The following is a 21,999-nucleotide window of genomic DNA, read 5'->3' as shown; positions in this document are numbered from 1 at the left end:
CAAATACAGGCTGACGTTCTGCTAGGCCTGCTTTTTAAATGTTAATCAATAGATAGTCTACATGTGTACCTTTTTATGATTTCCATCATCTCACGTAAATACATTTATGTGTAGTAGATCTACAGAGAAATTAACAACAAACGCTTCAATAGTTTCCATCAACAAACGAACAATAATAATTCTCAAGTTTCCACCGTTACCTTCGATTTTCCCGCAATCGTTTACCTCGCAGTATTCAAACTTATTGAACATTTAGAACTTGAATATTCATGAGCAAGTTTCTGATTAGTGCTGTGACGTCACAAACATGGCCGCCGATAGTAATCCTGTGTTTGACAGATGCAGAGACGGGTGAAAGTATCTGTGTTTACAACGTGAAAATGAAGGAACGGGGATGATTTATAACGTATATATTATTCTGTTTGGATTTTAAGACATAAAGATGTCTCTACTTTGTGTGTGCGGTGAGTATAAACCTGAAATTTCCTTCTTAACATGTTCGGCTTTTCAGCCGTGTGTGTATTGCAAATGCATACTGTAATGTCAAAACGAGGATTTGTAATTTACACACTTTAAAGCCGTGTTTATTGGTTCATCTGTTGTATTTGATGTATGCAAAGAATTGTAATATTGCTCTTATTACTGTATAGGGAGGATTTTTGCTGACACTTTGTCCCTGTATGACGATCTACAATATAATTACTGGTTAAACCGGTACATAGTGTACTCCCACTCAGCTACTGTACACACCGTGACGAGCCTTCAGTTCACATGCAGGCGACTGACAATGAAACTGCAGTCTCTTTACAAATAAAAACAACATAAACGGATAGAGATTGTTTAATGGCATCAAAGCAAAACCATTTCTCCTGATAAGATGGAGTATGTATCAGCCATTTAGGTCCTATAATGGTTGACTATCCACTGCCTACTGCAATTTATATTAGTCCATTATGAAAATAGGCACCAATTCATAATTTGTCAATATTTCATTGAATTAAGCGTCCTTGATACTATGACTATATAAAGGAAAATATAATGAAATCAAAGAAAAAGATATTTTCAGTTTAGAAATAAAATTTCATTCAGAATTTCAGATCTGTATGTTCAGTTACATTTTAGTTAAAGAATTTGATTATAGGCTTAGTCCTGGCCCACAGTAACTATGTATACATAGTAGATGTTGGTAGTCTAATATATAATAAGGTTATACCTATACCCCACAATAACTTCATAGTAGGTAGTCAAACATATAATAAAGTCATACAAGTACCATATATATATCACCTGTAATTTACCCTTGGAGATATATATTCTTGGTTAAAATATATAATGACCAGTCTTTATATGTTCAGAATTGAGAAAAGATGTTATTTTATGAGGCTAGTGTGGTTGATCTCCTGTGCTGGTAGTTAGGGATCTGAACCACATTCCAGCTGCATATGTTACAATTTGCTTGTGTCAAATATTATAAACAACCTTACTAAACTGTAAAATTTTATATAAAAAATATACATATTATTTTGGTAACTTTTGAGATATTGATTAGAGAACATGGATAACAAAATAGTATGTTAACACAGCAATAATAACTTCATAAATACAGCTCTCTATAAACTGATATTTAAAATTTGAAATTATTATTATGAATTGAATTCAATATATTTCACCAGAGAAAAAAAATTCAAATGATAAAAAGGTGAACATTCGCTTTTTGTACTTCTCGTGAATTTTGTTATTTTGATATTGATCAGGGATTAGTGTGGGTATGGTTGAAGCTTCGAGCCTTTGATTTTCACTGCAATTAGATGAGACCCACAACTTTGATTAGACCAAAATGACGGAAAATGTATATATATAGTTCCTACAGATTTAAGTGTTTCAAGATTTATTATTACAGGAAAACATGATATGCTGTTCAGTATTGAAATGGTAAAGACGTAACATGCTAAATAAGATGGTAAAGACATAATATGCTAAATAAGATGGTAAAGACATAATATGCTAAATAAGATGGTAACATATGCATAACAAATGCACTATAATTTAAATGATATTGTTGTATGAGATTATATGAAATCAGTTTTGGAAGTTCTCATCAAAACTTCGAGAAGAGTTTCATAAATTCTCATATGAAATGAAAACAGATTTAGGACATTTTTATCACATAACTTGGAAAACTTCCATTTTGAAAGATTTTAACCAAAATGTGGAGGACATAATGAAGTGGAGTCGACAGTCATTTTATAACACCATTCACAATTCATGATGTCACTTCATTGTCCATATTATGATGTCACAATTGATTTCTGACTCGCACAGCTGAAAAACAATCCAGCGAGAGTAATAACAGGCCAATTATGGTATGTGTTAAAAAGGGACATTCTGCACAAATTGCAAAATTTCTGGCTATTCTTTACCTTTAAGAACACTTTCTTATATGACTTTTATAGCTATCGACAACTTCAAAATATCCTTCCTGTGGTCACTCAGTTTTCAGGGCTTTTTTAGGAGCTTTTTGGGGCCATTAAGGAGTCCCATTCCCAATTGAAATTATTTCATATTTAAGCCAAATTCCCCAAATTTACAGTTTACTTCTGAAAAATCTTTCCCAATTCAACAATTTTCTTTCCAAAATGAGACGAAAAGGTCCCTTTCCCAAACCAGTGAGAAAAAGCCCAGGTTTTGGACAAGTGAAATTGATGGGAATACCCCACCCCCATGAGACACATACACAAGTATACATGTACACTGTTCACTTATAATTTCTGTTAGGATCGCAGTTTCATTGCTTTATCAGGCTTATTTCACGTTAATTTTATATTGTACCATAATATTGCATGGGTATAGCAAACCAATCGGAACACCTTGCCTATGTCAGCGAGAGTGAAAAATGATTCTGTGTCATGTTCAGATTGAAAACAAACCTGTTATGATGCAAGCAGGGTCACATGGACATTTATAATTTGATCTAGCTAGATATGTATAGAATTTCCACAAATTAAACATAATATGTTTATTTATATGGTAAATTGAGATGTAGAATGTCCAAAAGAACGTAAGTAGATATTTGAATTAAACTTTAAAGTGGGGGAAATCCCCAAAGAACCAATGTCCATTCAGTGTAGTTTAGGAAAAAGTTTGTCTTTTAGGTCTCTAGGTAGATATATATATATTGTTGTGCAAATTTATGAAAGAAATATCAAATGAAATCATAAATACAAATTGACAGAGGAAAAAGACACTAACGTGTGTCTGTGTTGTGTAGGGAACCATATCGTCCACTTAGTATGATACCTGACCGGTTACGTTATGTCCGTCCACTTAGTATGATACCTGACCGGTTATGTTATGTCCGTCCACTTAGTATGATACCTGACCGGTTACGTTATGTCCGTCCACTTAGTATGATACCTGACCGGTTATGTTATGCCCGTCACATAGTATGATACCTGACCGGTTACGTTATGTCCGTCCACTAGTATAATACCTGACCAGTTACGTTATGCCCGTCCACTTAGTATGATACCTGACCGGTTACGTTATGTCCGTCCACTAGTATAATATATACCTGACCGGTTACGTTATGTCCGTCCACTAGTATAATATATACCTGACCAGTTACGTTATGCCAGTCCACTTAGTATAATACCTGACCAGTTACGTTACTAAGGCATAACTCATCAGAGGTAAAGCAAGCGGAGCCTGCAGCCTTTTATAGAGTTGCATAGGGTGGCGTAGGGTGGCACGGGGTGGGGTAGGGTGACGAAGGGTGGTGTAGGGTGGCGCACTGTTGCATCCTCAGCCAGTCATATTATCAAATGAAATCATAACTTTTACGAAATTTTCCATTTAGTTATTTGAACCTGAGGAAGATTTTGTGACAGGAGTTGTTTAACAAGATTATTGTACCTAAAGTTATACAAATGTAATGAAAATCGGCAAGCAAGAATGTACCCTAGACAATTTATTAAGTTGAGGGCAGTTTGTTCATTCCATGTGAAAACATGGTGATGTGTCTGATGTTGTGATCTGATTGGTGGACACTTGTCATGCCTAGCAATTCCTAGCTAGATAGAAAACTACAGATATTTTAAAAGAATGATAATTGACAACCATTGATATTTGTTGTTATAGGTCACTTTGGTGATCACAGCTGTCATAGTAATGAATAACAATGCTACAGTGTAGACTTGAGTCATGAATAGATTTAAATCATTTGAATTATTTAATATTTATTTTATCTGAAGGATAAATCTACAAACATAACAGTAAATTCAGGAAGTTAACCTTGCTCAGCTCTGTGACCTTGCTCAGTTCTGTGATTGAAGGCCTTTCTAGTTGATTACAAGAACAGTTGAAATTCCTTCACCTCAGATTACATTGTATATTTGATTGAATCAGAATGGAACATTTTAGAGTTTTTGATGCACATGCCAAATAAATTGATATTTCATGTGTTTTCTGGTAATAGTTTCCTACTCAATAAAAGATTCATGACAAGGGAGATTTTTATCTTTTAGAATTCAGCTTTCATGTTTCCACAATGCTGAACAGTTAATTTTCTCTAATGTATGTAATATACCGTGTTATGTTATGGTTGAAGGATTGTATTATTAGTGATTGCATAATTACAACTATTGCAGCATTGTGTGATTTTAATAGGGTAATGAAGTCGAGCGTAATGTAGCGTGTATTATTCAGTTTTCTTTAGTACACTATCTGTGAGAATTGTTTTATTCTGTGATGGCAACATTGGTATAGGTGTGTTACATTATTGTTACTTCAGAGGAAAGTTTTCTTATCTTTTAAGTTTCTTGGTTTTAATTTGGTGTGTAATAATACTACAGATACTGAGATAGCTCTTGTTTTTTCAAAGAATGCTGTCATTGAGCTAATTATTGTCTGTTACATGTATTCAATTTTTACTGTGTATTAATGCACATGGTCTACTCGTACCTTCCTGTGACCCAGAATGAAAACTTTAAACCCAAGGATCAGATCCCCTGATCACTTATCAGTTAAAATGATCAGGAGGTGATGTCGGAGGTCGTATCTTGCGGTAAATTTAAAGTGATCAGGGGATCAGACCCTGGGGTAGATATTTCATTCTGTATTACAGGAATATGTCAGGCCCCTTTGGTTTAATGCATATTGCATAACACCTATGATTCTGAAACGAAAGTTAAGAATTGTAATTTCCTTTTGATACAGATCTTTTATGTTGATAAATGACATTCACCCTCTAATATCCTTTAGTCATACTTGTCTTGCATTTGGACACTGTCCTCATTTAACCTTTATAAAAATATCTGGTCATCATTAGACATTATCTGAAAAAACTTTTTATCTTGTCTATAGAAGTTGTATTATATTAAAGGATTGCTGTTGATATGCTTTAAAGCAACATGTGTGTAAGTGTAAGGTAATGTTTGATAGTGGATGTCAGTAGGGTATGTTACAACTGATGCACACTAGTGTGTCATATTCTTTATTCTTTGTGAAGGCTGTAGCAATCTTCTTATCAACAATTCAGACGCAAAAATTTGAAGAAGAATGAGATTTTTTAATGATTGATGATTTGCAATAGATCTGTAAATTTTAATCAGACATATCCTAGATATAGGGACCGAAATCATAAAGTTCAACTTTATTATAATTTAAATATTCTAGAGACGGGGCCAGTCTCTACCTCCTACAATCTACTGGGATTCCCATAATCTACGATTCAGATTTCATCTAACAGAGCCAATAGCATGTTACATTGACTATCTGGGGATCCGGATGTCGTTAATCACTAAGAGAAATGCTATATATTGATAAGAAATTAATAAAATTTAATGTTGTTAGCATGTTGAGGTGTATTTATTGCTAATTCTACCCACACAAAGGTTTGTGAGTGTAGGGTAACTGTTGGATATAGATATAACCCTTCCCTACAATTGGCTGGGTTATTGTTGTCAGAGTGATTCTCAGTTACACAGTATTACTAAACATTAATCCAGTGATCTTGTAATTGCCCATACCAGGAATTGATTTATTGTTTTGTGTCACCATAAGTTCACCACACCACTTCAGACTTTTTGTTTTGGTCATTGATCATGAGAATAGAAACAAATGAGGGATTCAGGCCAGATCTTGGGTCTCTTGTTCGTATGCATGCAGTCATTTATTTGCCATAGAAAACTCTTGGAACTGAAATGAGTATATCTGATAACAGGAAGATCAGACCAGTGTTGTTAGAGAAGTGTGAAATAATAATGAAAGTTTATGATAGAAACCTAAAGAACAACAATAATATATATATATAGATGTCTCCTTAATCTCCCAGTTAATAGCACATAATACCAAATAATACCTACAAAGTATACAGTCAGTTGTGTGGAATGGATTGGCTGATGGACAGCTTCAGGATCAGATACAATTCTATTTATAGATGTTGTCATGGATGATTGATACTTGGCCAGCAGACTGATCAATATCAGTTGGGACAGAAGAGGTCTGAGACCATTCACTCTAGTCAAAATGTTATTGCTTAGTGCACAGACTATCACTAGATCAGATGTATAAAGAACTACTTAGAATTTTTCATCTAAGTGTCGAGTGTTTACTTAACTGCACTCATAAGCTGATGAAGAGAAGTGCCGATACTCCTTATGCAGATGAGATGAATATAATGAAGAAAGCTCAATTTGTCTGAGGATCTCTTAAAATCATTTATCTCATAGTGCATAACTGACCAGTTGTATCACTTCTTCGTGAGGTTTGTATAGGGAGACCAGTACTGGCTGTGCTAACTCTAGAGGCCAGAAATTTTGCTAAAGCTAAGGCACATTCTTATGCGCCCTGAATTGTTTGTTTTTTTTGGGGGGGGAGGGGGGGCATATAATTGCTGCTTTGTCCATATGTCCTTTGAATTCTCTGTCTATACCTATATGTACATCTTTCTGTACATCCTTTTCTTGTCTGGAGCATAACCTCAGTGGTACGACAGTTACACTAATATGATGTGCAGTGTGTTTCTAGATTCAATGCCTGCAACCCCTTAGTTACAGAGTTATTGCCCTTTGTTAATATTTTGTGTCTGGAGCATAACTTTGCCAACATTTGAGCAAGGATAATAAAACTTGGTGAGTACATCAGTTACACAGAGGTGATGTGCATTGTACTGGATTCAAGGCCCACAACACCACATCTACAGAGTTAATACCCTTGGTTTTAAGTTTATTGGATCAGGCGACCTAGAGAACTTTAATTTTCCATCAGAAAATCAGTGACAATTTACATGTAGGTTACTTGCGTTAATAATATGTGGCTTTGTTTTAATCAAACTCCACACAACAAAGTTAGGTGTGGGTAGGGTATACTGGAATCAGCTCATCTGTCTATCTTAATGTGTCCAGATTTTTTCTGAGCAACTCGTTGCTACCATGCTTATTATTTCAGGATAGAATAATTCCAATGTAAAATGTAATATCCGAAAACGTTGTATTAGATCCCACTGTTCTGATCAATTCAAATTTGATTTTGCCTAAAGAAGTCATTGATATTTGAATCCAATTGAAAAAAAAAAAAAAATTAAGTTTATGCATATAGTATTACTGTGAGCTAGACCTAGCTGAGTTTCCACTGGCCCTGACACCATTACACCAGACATGGTGTCAGGGCCAGAGGAAACTCAGGCTAAGCTAGACCATCATGATTAGCTGGATAACAGTTTTCCCCCCGCTTAGTAGATCATTTGTTTGGCTACATAAGTTAAGTATCAATGGCAGTCATATACTGATAATTGTCTACCCAAACTCAGAAAGCTGCGTAAGAATTTGAAAAAAAAATATAATGTAGGGTATTTTTTTTTGGTATACAATATAGTTTTACTATCAATTATAATATTCTGTTGAATATGGATCTATTGATATCCTTTTGTAAAAGTTGTAAAATTTCAATTATTTGATAGAAACTTACATGGAACTGTAGCTCAGGGGTTTCCAATGTGAAGCCTGATAATGATTTATTGTTGATTATCAGAAACTGGAGATTTTTAAATTACCCAATTGTGTGTGGTGCTATAAGGCCAGTTTGGTGTTCCATTACTTATGACAGTACTATGGTGCTCCATTATTTGACAGTAATTCATCCTCAGCAACATCTGTTCATGTATTCTCTTACACTGCCAAGTTTTATTTTAAATCTCTCATCTAAGCTATGAGCTGTAATGTAATCAATTTTGACCCAGAGGGTATAACATTAGTTTTAGGGTCAAAGGTCATATGGCTGGAGCTGAGCAGTAGTACAATCAATTGTAAGCCCAAAGGGGGATGCTGGGTATTGTAAGGTGAGAGGTCACACAGGTGGCTATAGTTGGTGGTCTGTAGCTGACAGACTCTGACTGGCTGAGATATATTGATCTGTCACACATACATGTGCACATTGGCTTGAGAATAGATGTCATTTGACTGAATTCAGTCTCAGCTGTGCTGACTGTTGGTACCACTACCATTTGTACAATGCAGCCTGTCTTGTTGTGTTTGATTGGTAAGGCACTTACGATTGTTACCTAATCAGTTACTTCCATCAATTATTGCTGTACATGTAACATTTTGTTGTGTTTGATTTGTAAGGCACTTACAGCTGTTATCTTATCAGTTACTTCCATCAATTATTGCTGTACATGTTACATTTCACTTTCCTTTCCAAATGTTTCAGTTAAATATCATAAATCAGTTTGAAAAAAATTAAAGGAAAAAGATTAAACTTTTAACATTGATTAATAGCTGTTGATTAATTTAAACAGTCAGAACCTTAAACATCAGATTTTGAATATGACCAGCTTTTTGACAAAAAATGTATATTGACTGTTATTGAAAGTACTGTAAAGCATATTTTAGCGACAATTCTGCTTTAGATTTTTGTGTTGAAGCTTAAAAAGTATAGGAACATTGTTAAGTGTGATCAGGATTATTACAAAGGTTGGTTCTTCAGAATGTTTTTTTCCTGTCCATAATGACTTACTGTCATGGTAGTAAGTGTTTTGTTGAAGGACACAGAAAACATGCTACATAGTCAAGATTGAGTGTTTTGTTGAAGGACACAGAAAACATGTTACACAAAGATTGAGTGTACTGTTGAAGGATACAGAAACATGTTGTACAAACAAAGATTGAGTGTTTTGTTGAAGGAGACAGAAAACATGTACAAAGATTGAGTGTTTTGTTGAAGGTCACAGAAAGTGTCTGATTCATTTGTACTGACTTTGTGCACTAAAACTGTTTGGAGGAATTGTTTTGTTCAAAGAAAAAATGAAAACTTAAACTGGTTATAGTGCATTTAAACTGATAGGATACAGCTGTGTAACAAATGTGTGCCTTATAGGCATATATGGACTCTTGATATTGATTTCCTAAATTAATAAAGATGTATCACTGTAAATTAGTTTCTTATTTCAGACTCCATTTTTGATTGTTGATTTGATTACCTATTTATATATGTTTTTCCCTTTTGTGTTTAGGCAAGTTATATTGTAATTGATCAGAAAAAAGTTTAATGGAGAAAATTTTCAGTTTTCTATCACACAAGTTTCTTTATTATGTCAGTTTTCTTTGTTATTTCAATAAATGTTCTTTTTCATTGCAGTGAAAAAGGCAAGACTGATTGGAAATGCCGGTATGTATACAGTAACTAATGTCAAATATTTTTAGTTGCTTTATTTAACAAATTTTATATGCAAATAAGACACAAGTTTATATCAATATGATGTTCTTAATATTATTTATTCAAAAAAGCTGTAAAATGTAAAATGAAGCTATAATTTTCCAATTTAAAATGAGAGTTCTAACTATTGTATGAAAATTACTTCAGTTTAAATCGTCAAAATGATACAGAGGCTTATCATAGTGAACTGCTATAACAATGGAAATCACTATGTGATTAACCCTCATTTAGTTTTAAAAATATTGATTATTTACTACTGATTATATAATACCTAAGCGATTGTGTTTCCATCACTTAAGGATTTTCTGTTTCACGTTGGTACTGTATACAAGTAAAAATCTTCCCATACGATATGTATTACATCTGTCAGCCATTTCAGTTGTAAAAACATGCCTGAGTTACCATCTTAGAATAGCCGGAAATTACATCATTCGCTGTGGTTTAACAGTGATGTCTGTGGCATTTGATAGAACTGTTCAAGGCATTAGAAATTAAAGTGACTTTGTCTGACACTCCATTTCAAGCACAGTATGTCTAATTGTGATGTTTGTTGTGGGACAAAAGACAATAATGACAGTTACATGACATCGGTACAAATTAAGTTTAGCAATCATTAGGTAGGAGCATACAGCTTGCTAATGTTGATTTTCTTCAAAAAGCTTAACCAAAAGAAAATATTTTCAAAATGTTAGTAATCAAAAATCCATTGCTGTGGTTATCAGAGCTATTTCTAGTAACTGGAAAGATGGCAATACTCACATTAACCACAGGAATACAATTAAGGTTGGGGGAATATTCGAAAAGCACATGCACTGTCAGAATTTATAAAGTGAGGGAAAAACCCACAACAGGCTTCAGGTTTTGTCTTAAACCCTGTGGATTTCTTTATTCTATACCATTGGATATGAAGTATTTTATTGAATACATATAAAGAGGATGTATTGAATAGTTTACAATTGAATATAATGTATTTCATGATTATGACAAAATTTATTGCTATATTATGTCATACCAGTGAAATTCATGTTATATTCAACAGGAAACCATTCGATTTCAATTCATTTCATTTTGGAAGTCAAAATTAGAACAAATAAATGCTCTTTTGCTTCAAGCTTCTGATATCTGATATAAAGAGTTTGTAATTTGAGCGATAACAGAAGTCTCTGAAGGCCACTTAACATAAGTCAACACGTGAGAAAATAAATATGTAGGTGTGTTTCTGGTGACAATGTTGATATGTACGTCATTAGCAGGTCTATGTAACCAGGGAGAGTTTGTTGATGGTAATATATATTTAGCGCATTCATAACCAGTGGATATTTTGTTCATATTTACAATGTAATAAGATAACCTTAGTTCAATATGGAATCAATAAAAATTTTTAACAATCATACAGAATCCAAAAGTATTAGTAATTTGCAGTAAACTTTAGAGGTAATGCCATGATAAATCACAAGACGGCATACTAGGTCAGGGACAATCCCCATAGTTCAGGGACAATCCCCATAGTTCAGAGACAATCCTCATAGTTCAGGGACAATCCCCATAGTTCAGAGACAATCCTCATAGTTCAGGGACAATCCCCATAGTTCAGAGACAATCCTCATAGTTCAGGGACAATCCCCATAGTTCAGAGACAATCCTCATAGTTCAGGGACAATCCCCATAGTTCAGAGACAATCCCCATAGTTCAGAGACAATCCTCATAGTTCAGAGACAATCCCAATAGTTCAGAGACAATCCTCATAGTTCAGGGACAATCCCCATAGTTCAGAGACAATCCCCATAGTTCAGAGACAATCCTCATAGTTCAGGGACAATCCCCATAGTTCAGAGACAATCCTCATAGTTCAGGGACAATCCCCATAGTTCAGGGACAATCCCCATAGTTCAGAGACAATCCCCATAGTTCAGAGACAATCCCCATAGTTCAGGGACAATCCCTATAGTTCAGAGACAATCCCCATAGTTCAGGGACAATGCCCAATAGTTTGGGGACAATCCCCATAGTTCAGGGACCTCATAGTTCAGGGACAATCCCCATAGTTCAGAGACAATCCCCATAGTTCAGGGACAATCCCCATAGTTCAGACACAATCCCCATAGTTCAGAGACAATCCCCATAGTTCAGGGACAATCCCCATAGTTCAGGGACAATCCCCATAGTTCAGAGACAATCCCCATAGTTCAGGGACAATCCCCATAGTTCAGAGACAATCCCCATAGTTCAGAGACAATCCCCATAGTTCAGGGACAATCCCCATAGTTCAGGGACAATCCCCATAGTTCAGGGACAATCCCCATAGTTCGGGGACAATCCCCATAGTTCAGAGACAATCCCCATAGTTCAGGGACAATCCCCATAGTTCAGGGACAATCCCAATAGTTCAGGGACAATCCCCATAGTTCAGCATGGCCAGACCAGCTAGGTAACAGGTTAACAGGAAGTCAAGTTGATTGATATTTTGGATGAATTAAATCCTATCTATGTGTGAGTTTAGACATTTATGGGGGTCTGTCCATGTGAGAGCTTGTTGGAGATCATTTAACACAGCTGAAGTATGTAATGATCAGAATTAATGTAATGTTTGATCAGGTTGTTACAGCAGTAGAATAATTATGGTATGTGATCAGGGTGTTACAGCAGTAGAATAATTACGGTATGTAATCAGGGTGTTACAGCAGTAGAATAATTATGGTATGTAATCAGGGTGTTACAGCAGTAGAATAATTATGGTATATATGCGATCAGGTTGTTACAGCAGTAGAATAATTATGGTATGTAATCAGGGTGTTACAGCAGTAGAATAATTACGGTATGTAATCAGGGTGTTACAGCAGTAGAATAATTATGGTATGTGATCAGGGTGTTACAGTTGTAGAATAATTATGGTATGTGATCAGGGTGTTACAGCAGTAGAATAATTATGGTATGTGATCAGGGTGTTACAGCAGTAGAATAATTATGGTATGCGATCAGGGTGTTACAGCAGTAGAATAATTATGGTATGCGATCAGGGTGTTACAGCAGTAGAATAATTATGGTATGCGATCAGGGTGTTACAGCTGTAGAATAATTATGGTATGTGATCAGGGTGTTACAGCTGTAGAATAATTATGGTATGTGATATGGGTGTTACAGCTGTAGAATAATTATGGTATGTTATGAGGGTGTTAGAGCAGTAGAATAATTACGGTATGCGATCAGGGTGTTACAGCAGTAGAATAATTACGGTATACTAACAGGATAAATAAAATGCCAGCTATTCTTGTAAAAAATATTTGTGTGAAAATCCAATCAGCATGATTGAGTTTGTACCAGTTGACTACTGACAACGAAACACCAGCTTAGGAGATAAAACCCCTCATATAGTGACTGTTATAACCATTCAACCAGTTTCAATCAAGGGGTGATCTGAATCCTTCAAGTAGAAAGTAAATGCTGCATGTTACTGGTAAACTAGTGAGAAAAAACAGCATGTGATGCATCAGATATCGAAGTGTTCTCTTGTTACTATGTACTTTGGAAATCTCTGGATTTGCAGATGCATTATTTATATGGCTGGGATGGTCTTTACTTTCATTATTGGTTGGTGTTGTGTGTTGTAGAACTGGAGTGTCTAGTATGTAGAATACACGATGGCAGTGTTCTTTTTTGATGTTCGCCTCTAATAACAAGCCCCATGCAGCAAGAATATTGCAAATCGTTAGTTAAGATTGTAAATTGTTGAGGAAAATCAATTGGATATTTAGTTCAATCAAATATGTAGTAAACTTTACTTTGGTAGGTTGTTAAAAAGAAATTATAAAGAATTTACCAACGGATCCTTTATTGATAAATAGTTCCTGCAATTGAACATTAATGCTTCAATGTTTTCATCTTCCAATTGCAAACTTGTCAGGGAAAAGTAATTATTTCTAAGAAAAATGTTGATTTATGTATTTTTAAGGATTTTCTTTAGATTTGCCAATGACATTTCTCAGTTTTGATCCAGGGAATGCACTGTAAATGGTTGTAATTTTAGTTAGCCCACCATCATCATCAGATATGGGTTAGCTTTTCAAATCAGCCTCTGTCTCTGGCCATCCCTGGTCCATTGTAAGTCTGTCAATCTGTTAAGAATCTCCATGTTCATTGCTATTTCTTATGACCAACCAGACCCATGGGCGTCCTGCATAGTCTTACTATAACACATATGACAGGTTTAATGTATAATGTAGCTTATTCACACAGATCATAGGTACAATGTGTAAGGTAGCATATAGCCTTAATAGCAACACAGATCATAGGTACAATGTGTAAGGTAGCATATAGCCTTAACTCTAACAGATCACAGGCATAATGTGTAAGGTAGCATATAGCCTTAACTCTAACATAGATCACAGGCATAATGTGTAAGGTAGCATATAGCCTTAACTCTAACTTAGATCACAGGCATAATGTGCAAGGTACGTAGCATATAGCCTTAACTGTAACACGTGGGATCACAGCCATGCATCATGACATATAATATATCAATCCATTGTTTGGGATCTTCAGATTTAGAAAAAGATCGATGTACACTCACCATCAGTATTATAAAGTGTCTGTGATGTATGTCGAAGTAGCAATATGTGCAGTGAACTGAGATAGCCTGAACATAACCAACTGAGCATTCACTAGAAATGACTTCATTTATAGAGAGGATATGTCTGCTCTATTGTTATGTGTGGTATTACCCACAGTACCAATCAGGTAGTTACCGTAAATATGCTAATTTTATTCCTCTCCAATAAACAGACTTTCATCAGTTCTCTCTCCTGATTATATAAATATCAATCCTTCATCTTACCTCACCTTATGCTTGTATAGCTGCCATAGTTTGAAAGTTATCTCATACAAGTGTCTTTCAAATGAGCACATTTTCATCCTTTTTGGTGTAGTTTGGGGGGGGGGGGGGGCAGGGTAATTAACCTGTATATTATATAGTGATTATACCTCGAAGAGAAATGCATAGTACTACATATGATATTTTAATATTGAGATATAATTAGGGTGGTATTACAATGTTCAGATTTGACCGTAAATCACAGAAAAAGATTATGATACAGAGGTATTTTATAGCTCTTTCATTGGTCCAAAATACCCCAGCAATTGTTCAGTACAATACCAGTACTTGGTATGAATTTTAACTCCAGGAATGTTTACAATTCTGCTCACAAGTTTCTGTGCCATTCATTCCATTCACTTTAGGACTAGGTCATGATCACTGTTAAATGTATATTTGTACTGTCCTTGTGTCAAAATCTACTGTATGTATATTATGTATTACAAATCAGAAGCTTGTGTACATATTAGTGTCTGTTGATTTTATACTCGATTCTTAAATTCATATCCTATTTGACCTTATAAATATTATGTGATCTAGTTACTCCTCTGAATATTCTGGATTTTATAACCCAACAAGTTTAATATATTTCTGATTCCACTCTTATGTGACATAATCTTCAGTAATTCTATGATTTAGTTAACGTTGTAAATAAAATCTTTGTGTTTGATCAATGACGAGTTTAATTATACAAATAATAAATACATCCTTTACATCGTAGAGGTTTATTATAAAAATAATGAACATAACCTTTACTGTTACCCTTTCCTGTTTACCTGGAGACAGACAGACACACCCTTTACTGTTACCCTACCCTGTTTACCAGGAGACAGACAGACACACACACACTTTACTGTTACCCTACCCTGTTTACCAGGAGACAGACAGACACACCCTTTACTGTTACCCTACGTACCCTGTTTACCAGGAGACAGACAGACACACCCTTTACTGTTACCCTACCCTGTTTATCAGGAGACAGACAGACACACCCTTTACTGTTACCCTACCCTGTTTACCAGGAGACAGACGGACACACCCTTTACTGTTACCCTACCCTGTTTACCAGGAGACAGACAGACACACCCTTTACTGTTACCCTACCCTGTTTACCAGGAGACAGACAGACACACCCTTTACTGTTACCCTACCCTGTTTACCTGGAGACAAACAGACACACCATTTACTGTTACCCTACCCTGTTTACCTGGAGACAGACAGACACACCCTTTACTGTTACCCTACCCTGTTTACCAGGAGACAGACAGACACACCCTTTACTGTTACCCTACCCTGTTTACCTGGAGACAGACAGACACACCCTTTACTGTTACCCTACCCTGTTTACCTGGAGACAGACAGACACTCCCTTTACTGTTACCCTACCCTGTTTACCAGGAGACAGACAGACACACCCTTTACTGTTACCCTACCCTGTTTACCAGGAGACAGACAGACACGCCCTATACTGTTACCCTACCCTGTTTACCAAGAGACAGACAGACACACCCTTTACTGTTATCATACCCTGTTTACCAGGAGACAGACAGACACGCCCTATACTGTTACCCTACCCTGTTTACCAAGAGACAGACAGACACACCCTTTACTGTTACCCTACCCTGTTTACCAGGAGACAGACAGACACGCCCTATACTGTTACCCTACCCTGTTTACCAAGAGACAGACAGACACACCCTTTACTGTTACCCTACCCTGTTTACCAGGAGACAGACAGACACACCCTTTACTGTTATCATACCCTGTTTACCAGGAGACAGACTGCAGACACACCCTTTACTGTTACCCTACCCTGTTTACCAGGAGACAGACAGACACACCCTTTACTGTTACCCTACCCTGTATACCAGGAGACAGACAGGCACACCCTTTACTGTTACCTTACCCTGTTTACCAGGAGACAGACAGACACACCCTTTACTGTTACCCTACCCTGTTTACCAGGAGACAGACAGGCACACCCTTTACTGTTACCCTACCCTGTTTACCAGGAGACAGACAGACACACCCTTTACTGTTACCCTACCCTGTTTACCTGGAGACAGACAGACACACCCTTTACTGTACCCTACCCTGTTTACCAGGAGACAGACAGACACGCCCTTTACTGTTACCCTACCCTGTTTACCAGGAGACAGACAGGCACACCCTTTACTGTTACCCTACCCTGTTTACCAAGAGACAGACAGACACACCCTTTACTGTTACCCTACCCTGTTTACCAGGAGACAGACAGACACGCCCTATACTGTTACCCTACCCTGTTTACCAAGAGACAGACAGACACACCCTTTACTGTTACCCTACCCTGTTTACCTGGAGACAGACAGACACACCCTTTACTGTTATCATACCCTGTTTACCAGGAGACAGACTGCAGACACACCCTTTACTGTTACCCTACCCTGTTTACCAGGAGACAGACAGACACACCCTTTACTGTTACCCTACCCTGTATACCAGGAGACAGACAGGCACACCCTTTACTGTTACCCTACCCTGTTTACCAGGAGACAGACAGACACACCCTTTACTGTTACCCTACCCTGTTTACCAGGAGACAGACAGACACACCCTTTAATGTATACCTGTCTACCATGAAAAACATTTACTATGTTTGACATTAAGATATTGCTTCTCCAATTGACTTACACAATTTTGGTATTCAGATTAGAACAAGTTTTGTAACATATGTATTTTCTTTTCAGGTTTAATGCTTAGGTTAAACTGTTTAGTTGTTTTTGGGATGTTAGGGGAAATGGGGGACACAAAGTTTTTGATGTTAATTTAAAACCTGCTATACTGATAAAGTGTGTCATGCGAGGCACATAATTATGTGTAACTTCCTGTTTATATTTAGGTTTCGTAATTACTGTATATTTGATGCTGTTTTACAAAAGTGTGACTGTCAAATGTAAAGTTATCACTGAAATACTATACATGTGTATATTCTGTAGACATGAACTTCACTGACATTTCTGGGGTACATTGGGGCCCTATATAGGCCCCCTTCTCTAGTGGAATTTGTTGTATTTTTCCAATTTCATGCTTATACTTTTACAATCAGAAATTGTTTCAATGTCCCTGTAAATCGATTGATATGAAGTAATGCTTCACAAGCAGATGTAATAATCCTACTTATTTCTATTCATCAAAACTAGATAAATTTTAGCGAATTGACAAAAAACAAAAAAAAGCAGCTTTTTCTCAAAAGAACAGGTACATGCCCCTGTGAGATAAGGCTAAGAAAATCAGTAGCTTCATTATTGTAATGTGATCCAGTTTAGAATTTGTTTTGGATTGAGGTTATTTAAAGTGTTCAAGGTTATGGCAGATGTATGTGATTCCAAACCCCAATTGACTACGTGATTTATGTATATAATCATTGTCTCTGATAGGGATAGTACTATTTATTTAGGATATTGCAAGGAACCTGAGAATTAAAAGAACTCATTCAAGAACATAGGAATTTGCCCATTGAATTATAACAAGTACTTGAAACAGAAGTTTAGTATTAAACTTTCTGAACGTAATTTGTGTGTAGGTATAAATTCATCGAAGTTTAAATATACAATTTTTTTAGCACTGTACCATCGCCCCACTAGTACTGTTGTTGATGAGATCTACTGATAAAGGGATCACATATACATATGATGCCTAGCTAGCTATACATATGATAATTTTTATCTGATAAAAAATAAAGATGGCTGACAGGCAGCTAGCTATACTTCATTGGCCATCTTGGATTTTGAAAGTCGAAGTTTATATATATATATATATATATATAGCACTAAATTAGCTCTTTATGATACCTTTTGCAAATGACCTATGAAAGGTTCCTATGCTGTGACCTAGCCGTACATAATACATCACAGAAAGGCATCTGAGATTTTTACAGAAGAGCTTAATGTTTGTTAGTACTTTTTTACAAAAAAATAAACAACAAAACCAACAACATAGAGCCATTATGCATATGTGAAAAGAGCATTTAGACAAACAATAGTGCGATGGTAATTTTTGCGTTTTTAGTTATCTTTCAATTTACTTAAATGCTCTTGTTTCAATCATATCAACTATAATTCATGAAAGCAAATTGCAATATAGTATAAAGAAAATCTGTTGGTTGAGACATATTAACATGACATCATTTTCTGTCACTGACTGAACCAGATAAGTACTTAATGAATGCAGTGTAAGGGTATATAGATATAATCCTCCTCATCAATACTTTTATGTAATGTTTCTGAAAGCATATCTTTTGATGATATTGACAGTGGAGGCAGTTCTCTATATAAATAAATCTTTAGCTGTATGTTAAATTAGTGTTGCTGGTTGTATTGTTACCAAGCTGGGCTGATGTATTGATTATTCCTACACACTATCCCAGGGCAATCCTCATCAACTGTCTGCCTCTCAGGTCCTGCTTTTTGTCAATATTTCCTTTTAACAGAATTTTTCTCCAGTCCCTTTGAATTTTTTCCATTATGTTTTGCTTTAAAAACATTTTTTGAAGCTGTACAGTCTTTCCTTGGGAAGTTGTATCACCTTGCGTGACCCCATAACAAGATATATCACCTTATACTGACTGCACATAGGGGTTATGTTGCTGAATTTGAAAAATAAAAAGGTTCAAACATATTGAAATCTTTGAACTTGGATGTAATATTTCAGGAAGTGTACATTAGATGTTGGGGATAAATGAAATCTATACTCGGAAACTTTTGCAAGCACTTAACTTTTACCATTTCCACCTAATTAATGAGAAGATGAATTGAAGAGTGTCGGCAAACATTTCAGTATCAAACATGAAATAAACCTTACATAGAGCATTTATTCTTAGGGCAACATTTTAAACAAGATGAACATGTATTTTATAAACAGAGAAGGAAGATTTTGTGGAACGAAGTTTCACAGTGTATCGTAGTATTGAAGCTACATATTTTATATTCTTATGTACCAATCTATAAAAATGAGGAAAAACGTCAATTATCATTTTCCATTCAGGGCACATACAAATATTTAATGATACCAGTTTTAAATAGCACTTTTAAGAATATGTGGATATGTAAAATAGTTCATGTTAAATTGTGTATTTTTTGTTTTATCCAACATAAATTATTATGTTAACAAAAATATCATTCCTTTATAATGTTATTATTCATTTATCATTATGAACAAATACTGAACTTTGACTTTTATATTTGAATATGCATCAGCTGCTGAGGAGGGTAAGTGTGTTACCATGACAGTGTTGTAGTTTTTGTTGTGTTGGGCCTTTAAAATCTATCTTTTCACTTAAAAGTTTTAGAAATAATCTGCACTTGCCTGTTTTTGTTAATTCATAAATGTTTAGCTGATATATTTGGTTAAAAATTCACCTAAGTTTTTTTTGTTTTTTTTTTTCCATTATATTTTGAAGTCAGCTCAAAGTCTCAAGTGACCTATGTATTTCAATCGTCTTTTGTCCATTGTATAAATTTGCATCATATGTCATCTGCCATATAAAATCTATATTTTTGAACATCCCGTTTTAATGGACTTTTACAAGAAGTCATAGATGTAATAAATTTGTGGGTTGTCCCCGCACCCATTGGGTCTTAGGTGTGAGTACTAAAGGTGTCAAATTGGCTTAATCTTAAGGAATCTGATATAAACAAATACTCTTTGTAGATGGAAGGGTTTTAAGGTGCTTTATCAGAATTGTGAACTTCATTATCCCTTTAAGAAAATGATACTTTTTGGGTAAATTTTGCTCATTAATAATTGGAAATAATTCAGATTGATTGGAATTACAAACCTGAGATGACAGTTTGATACTGCAGTAAAACTTTCTGAAGATGAACAGGCCTGATAAAAAGGTTCTGCTGCTCACGAAGTAAGTTAAAATCCCTGAATTCAGTCTGCCCATTATTATCAGTCCCTTACATGAACCAGAGGAGGACGATGATTTTGCATTGTGCCCACATGTCCATCTGTCCATCTGTCCTTCTGTCCATCTGTCCTTCTGTCCATCTGTCCTTCTGTCCTTTTGTCCCTTTGCTATTTATCTTGTCCGGGTTCTGTCTCCGTCAGTACTTAACAAAAAGGGCTAAGTGAGCTTATGGCATATGCATCATGCAGCATCTGTCATTGGTTTGGTTTGGCTAACAGCTAAGGTCATTTAAGGAAGGCCTCCCGTGCGTGCGACATGCATGCATGTAGTGAGTGTGTATGTGTGTTTTGGGAGGCTGCGGTATGTTCGTGTTAAGTATCCTTGTGATAGGCTGGAACTTTTGCCAATTTATAGTGCTACCTCACTGAAGCATACTGCCGAAGACACCCAGCAGGACACCCCACTCGGTCACATTATACTGACAACGGGCGAACCAGTTGCCCCATTCCTAATATGCTGAGCGCTAAGCAGGAGTAGCAACTACCATTTTTAATGACTTTGGTATGTCTAGGCCAGGGGACAGAACCCAAAACCTTCCTCACAGGGGCAAACGCTCAACTGAAGACCAAAAGTGAGGCATTGTCAAGGGAGACTTTTAGGAAGAAGAAAGTTGTTCAGAAAGAAGAGAAAAGATAAGATCCCAAATTTAGTCGCCTCTTACTATCATGCAATGGGGGCAGCAGGTACAATTCTTACACCCTACCGGCAGGACAGGCATCCGTCATCTGTCTGGCGTCAACTTTTTCCTTTAAACCAACTTATTCTTGATAAATCATAGTCCCAGAATCACGATATTGGGCTGATAGGTTCCTTGGATGAACACCAACAAAGTTTGCAAAAAGAAATGGCCATGACTTATTATCAAGGTTGCATGAGTAAAATTAAAGCACTTCAATAACTTATACTGAATCACCAAACAGACTGAAATCAAGATATTTTATATTTGAATATGCATTATTTTGTACCACAACATATACCCAAAAATGCAAAAAAGATATTTCTCACAAGAACAGAATTGATCTCTGTTCAATAAAATACCAAATTTCATTATTGACTTCTTTAAATCATGATAATTTTTTGCATCCATTGGTTTTTATTCCAATGATGATAAATAGATTATGATCAATTCATGCTTTTTTCTTTAATATCAGTTCACTGTGGCCACTTTGTTTGATATTTAAATGGATCAAGTGCCAGAATATGGTTATGATCGTGTTCAGCAAAAGTGGCAAAATTAAATTTTCACAAAGTATCACATTCAAGGTCACAGGGGTCAAATAAGCTAAAATCTGTAAACGACTTCTTCTCAATAACCAAGAGGCCCAGGGACTTCATATTGGGCCTGTAGCATGCTGGGTTGAAGGCTACCAAGTTTATTCAAATGAATGACCTTGACTTACATTCATGGCCACAGGGGGGAAATTGGCTAAAATCTTTAAACGACTTCTTCTCGATAACCAAGAGGCC

General features: G+C 35.8%; 1 protein-coding gene across 1 annotated transcript in view; it reads left to right on the top strand.

Annotated features, from left to right (window-relative positions):
* The first annotated feature begins 298 nt into the window (after window positions 1-298).
* LOC117335123 (protein unc-13 homolog A-like) overlaps window positions 299-21,999 on the top strand; it is a 179,480-nt gene continuing 157,779 nt past the window's right edge. The window contains 3 exon segments of the mRNA XM_033895048.1: window positions 299-464; window positions 9,634-9,663; window positions 19,817-19,828. Of these exon segments, the coding sequence (XP_033750939.1) occupies window positions 443-464; window positions 9,634-9,663; window positions 19,817-19,828 (64 nt within the window). The 5' untranslated portion in view covers window positions 299-442.

This window comes from Pecten maximus, chromosome 9 (genome assembly GCF_902652985.1).
Source record: "Pecten maximus chromosome 9, xPecMax1.1, whole genome shotgun sequence".
Taxonomy (NCBI): Eukaryota; Metazoa; Mollusca; class Bivalvia; order Pectinida; family Pectinidae; genus Pecten; species Pecten maximus.
The sequence above is the reverse complement of the archived record's forward strand: the minus strand, read 5'-3'. Positions and strand labels throughout refer to the sequence as shown.